Source organism: Frankliniella occidentalis, unplaced genomic scaffold (genome assembly GCF_000697945.3).
Source record: "Frankliniella occidentalis isolate FOCC.00 unplaced genomic scaffold, Focc_3.1 Scaffold53, whole genome shotgun sequence".
Classification (NCBI taxonomy): domain Eukaryota; kingdom Metazoa; phylum Arthropoda; class Insecta; order Thysanoptera; family Thripidae; genus Frankliniella; species Frankliniella occidentalis.
In genome coordinates, this window is record NW_026267183.1 from 1,497,552 (window position 1) to 1,502,337 (window position 4,786).

Genomic DNA, 4,786 nt, shown 5'->3' on the forward strand with positions numbered 1-4,786 from the left:
CACCCCCCACCTTCCAACACCCTCCTCTCCGCGACCCTCGCGCCCCGCTGGGCCACCCCTAGGCCCAACCCGTGACTCCACGATAGTAGTTAGAAGACCGTGCAAATATTTAGCCATGCAGAAAGCCCCCCGCCCCTCTCCTCTGGCGCAACCAGGCTTGTAGGATAGGGACAGGAGGGGAGTGGGGATCGGGGGGTTTTAGCTTGGCATCATGACAAGGAAGTAGTTGTGGGACCCGCAGACAACAAACAAAACAAGTTGAAAACTTGAAAAATAAATTTGTTGGGGTGGGAGAAAGAGACGGCTAGGTGAATGAAAACTCCCAGGTTCAGATACAGTCCAGTAATCTACACGAATACTGCGATAAATTATTCAAAACTAAGGCCGAAGCGTACGTGTATTTTTTCTAGCGATAAGGGAAAGTGCGGATGAGTGAAATATGTGAAGTTTGTGGTCGGCTTTGGCACGGCTTTCCCCAGCGCGAAGTGCCCCATGCCTCACGAGATAACGACGAGCTTAAGACGGGTCCATTCGAGTGAGAGAATTTCCTTGCGTTTTTTTGATGTACGAACCATAGGACGAGGACGCTAGAAAAACAGATACACTCGACAAACACACAGCAATAAAAGAAAAGAGATGACCCGATTCCTACCAGGTGGTTTCGTCTGGGAGCAAAAGAAATGAGTAAGCATCACCCACTGCTGCAACCTGTGGAAAGTGAAGTACCGACACACTTGGCATGATTTGCACGTTTCGTGTGCAGGGTCAAGACAAGAACGCCATTTTGGTGGTAAGCTTACAGGATAATTGAGTAGAAACAAATGTATTTGGCCCCATTCACTATTATTAATGCTGCAAAAAAAGGGTTTAAAAATATTCACATTATTTTTGATTTGGCGTGTTGCCTCATACATACCTTTTTGATTAGTACGGTCCGTAATCCTTTGAAGTCCTTGTACCTCTCCTCCGGTGTCTGGAACAGCGTTCAAGCGTTTATTAAGCGGCTATCACTCACTTGACAATAAGTCGCTCAGTGGCTCACTCAGTCACCCGCTTACCTCATCGTCGAGCGAGACGGGGAATTGAGTGAGAGGCTTCACCGCGAGCTCCTCGACGGCCGCCTCCCGCCTGAAACACGCAACACGCCAAACCGCGTTGAATGGGTTGCATAAGCCACGGGCGCCCCGCGGGCGAGAGAGAGAGAGAGAGGGAAGGAGACGACGACGACGGCGCCCGCGAGCAGCCTTCAGGAGGGTGCAAGAGAGAGAAGGAGGGGTGCGGGACGGGTGTCAAGCCATCCGACTCTCTCTCTCTCTCTCTCCGTAAAGCGTCGTCTGCTGTCTTTGTCACGCTTATGTTGTTCCGACGCCACCAGCGGTACCGTTTCGAGGAAAAAGGGGAAAAGAGGAAAAGGGGAATAAAGTCCCGGGCTAGCCGCCAGCCGCGGGGGAGCCACTGAGAGCAACCGCTGCCAGCTCTGCAGTGGCTGACACATGGATGATCCACAACATCTTGAAGGCAATTTTGAATTAAGACGCACAAAATGTTCACCCGTTTCACTAAAGAAGACTATTAAAATTAATAATAAGACAAAAGGAATACAGGTTTGTTTGTTAAACTAAGAACTTTTCATAGTGGAAAATGCAAGGTTGTTAAAAAGTTGTTTCCCCTTGGGCTCACCTCAGCACCACCACCTTGAACACCGGTCCGGGCAGCCCCTTGATGATGGCCGAAGCGTTGAGGTGACACCGGCCCTGCACCACGACCCCGTTCACCTGCAGACAGGAAAATCATCAGGTTCATTCATATGGGAGACAACACTGAAAAATAGTAGGTAGGTTTACAGGAAAATTTTCCTTGACGCAAGTTGTAAAATTACAATTTGGAATATAGTAAAAATACATGCAGCACGTATCGACTTCAAATCCATTAATAGGCGAGTAAAAAATGTGCTCTCGTAAATTTACAACTTAAATTATAATTCGAGTTTACAAAAATTTTGTAAATTTACGACGATATATTTTTACAGTGAAACGGGGAAGGACGGTACAGCGTCATGTCATAATTATTACAATAATTATCTGTGAGAGGGTAGGCTGGGCCGCGGCCAAGGGGTGGCAGCTCATTAGTAGACAGCTCGGTACACATTAAAGTCACGCTCTGCCCGTCCCCTGCTGCCCCCCTCCTCTCACCTCCCTCCCCTTCCCTTTCTTCACCCCCACCCCCTCCCTTCCTCTTACTCCCCACCCCCTCCCCTCTTTCTCATCCCTCTGGACCTGTTCATCCGGCTTCATCCCGAAGGGACAAAAACTCGGTGTAATTTTTTTCCCTTCATTTTCCTACACTGCTCCAGAATCAACTTATTTTTTAAAACCACCCAGTTGTTGTTTTTCTTTCTGTTCACGTTGTTTTTATTTTTTAAAGTTATTTAAGTTAAGCCAGGCTTCCCCTGACTGCAAAACGAGTTTTAACAAAAATATTAGCACGAGAAAAAGTTAGCTTGTATACTACGAATCTCGAATTTTTGAAGAAATGAAACGTATTTAGACATAAATTTTTTCCCTTCGGTCTCACTGCAAGTGCCCTGTATCTCTGCATACACAGAACTAACCAGACCTGACCCCCCGAAAGCAATTCAATCATCCCCTACCCTCCCTTTCCACAACTTTTACGACTAGCAATGAAATTTGAGGCCACGCCGAGGCAAGCCAGGCCTGTCTGTATGCCGGGCACGGCCTAGCGGCAACTGGGAACTGTCCGCTCTCTACTCTCCCTAGCTCTGCCCTTCTCCGCCTCTCTTCACTCCGTTTCTTCTTTTCTTTCCTTGTAAACTAGGAGCGGTTTCATTTCCAGGCTAAACGGTGATGAATTTTAAGAACCCTTTTTACCGGTTCTTTCCATCACAAGGATGAAGCACGCCAAGTAAAACGGGGAAGATGGTAGAAGGAACTACCGCCCCCCCCCATACCACCCAAAAAGAAAAAAGAAACTTAAAATGGGGAGAAGAACTCTTCCCGTCACCCTATTGAATGCCTTTTACATTCGAGGTAATTTCCGCTAGTCAGTCGAGCGAGGCCGACGTTGAAGAACAGTCAAACCTTGGTCGAACCACACGCGCGAGAGAGGGGGAAAGGGTCTTATGGACTTTGAGTGTGAGAGAAATAGAGATAACTTCCTTTAAGGCTTTCTCGCTCTCGCTCTCTCTCTCGCACCCATGGTTCGACGGCACCGCACCGTGACGTCACGACCTCGGTCACGTCTCCCACAAACAACAACTTTCCCTTCGCTGCTCACCATCCCCCACCCCCCACCCCCACCTCAAGGAACAACGCCCCCTTCTCCGTCGCACCCGCCCGGAAGTGAAAGGCAAAAGGGGGCGAAAGTGTGGCGAGCGGAAGGGGCGAGGAAGCCAAAACAAAACCGTTTGATTTTCCCTCCACGCGCTGCATGCGCCTGCGGTTAGGGAGATTGAAGAGGAAGTTTCAAAGCTTGTCACGAGAAAATCCGACGTGAATTGGAAGAACACGATAATTATCACATTCAAGCCCAAACAATTTTTCATTCTAACCAAACGTTTTTAAGTGGGCACCGACGTGTTTTTTTTATTGACGACTACACGGTAAAACCGTCGTCTTGGTTTTCATAACGTTTTGGAAAAACTATGACGTCTTATGGAAGAAATGCATGGGGAACATCATGGCTTTTCAAACGTCATGAAAACCAGGACGTCGTTTTTACCGAGTACTGTCGGCCCTATCTTATAGGAGCAGCTCTGAGGAAAGGAGGAAAACGCAGCGCATAGAATTCATAACCTTCGTAACAAGTTTTGTTTGGGAAGAGACATAACCGTGACGGTAACGCCGCGCGGGAAGCTTCGAAACGCGGCGCGCACACGCAGCGGAAAGTGATTCTATGGATGGATGGATGGATGGATGGATGGATGGATGGATGGATGGATGGATGGATGGATGGATGGGTTCGGATTTTTTATGCACACGCATTAAGACGGACAGAGGCTGGGGCGAGCACCCTGCTTACATTCCCTGGTATAAGCTGGGTTGGCGGTAATCCGACCCTGAAAATAAGACACGCCCAAGTGGAAGCAAGGGATGGTAAAAGAAAAAAACAAGGAAAGAGAGGGGTAAAAACCACCCCGGCGAAAAGGAAATGGAACAAATGGAGAGAAGGCGGCCGGACAAGGCAGGCGCAGCAGTAAGGGAACGAATAAGGAGCAGGGGGAAGACAAGAGCAAGGCGATATGGTCCGATATCGCAGTGGGCTGTCAATTTCACTGGGTCAAATCACAAAAGGGCCATAAATCAGAGAGAGAGAAAAGAATGGAGTCGGCTCGGGCGACTTGGCGCCGATCGGCCTACCCTCCATTCTCCCGAACCGCCTTTTCCGCACCCCTCTCCATCTCGTCTTACCCCCCCCCCCCCTTAACTGCCATTCTTTTCGATACACCCATCTGTAAGCCCTTTCAACCCCTCGCCTGATCCGGCGCCTAGAAGGCTCGCCGAACCGCCGTCGCGCGAGGCCGAACGAACGGGACCGGAGCACACCATACAAGCTCAGGCGATAGTTGCAGCAGAAGGGTGGCGGATGAGAGGGTGTGGAGTGAGAGAGGTAGGGAGAGGACATGGAGGGAGAGAGAGGATATGCAGAGAGGGAGAGAGAGAGGGAGAGCACCCACTCTGGAGTTTTGCATCCACTTATCGCAGTTACGAGCAGTGATGAGATTCGTGCCGCGGGCTCTGTCGGTACGGAGCGGGGCGGGGCGGGGCGG

The 4,786-nt window shown here is 49.7% G+C and overlaps 1 protein-coding gene across 10 annotated transcripts in view; it reads right to left on the minus strand.

The window, feature by feature from the left end:
- LOC113205733 (multiple PDZ domain protein-like) overlaps positions 1-4,786 on the minus strand; it is a 98,911-nt gene that overhangs the window by 11,975 nt on the left and 82,150 nt on the right. For all 10 annotated transcript variants that reach the window (XR_008011148.1, XM_052267483.1, XM_052267485.1 and 7 more), the window contains 3 exons: positions 1,681-1,775; positions 1,059-1,128; positions 917-973 (listed from right to left, as the gene is read on the minus strand). Coding sequence is in view for 9 of the 10 variants with exons in the window: in XM_052267483.1 (XP_052123443.1) it covers positions 917-973; positions 1,059-1,128; positions 1,681-1,775 (222 nt within the window). In the remaining variant the exon portion in view is untranslated. The remainder of the gene's footprint in view (positions 1-916; positions 974-1,058; positions 1,129-1,680; positions 1,776-4,786) is intronic.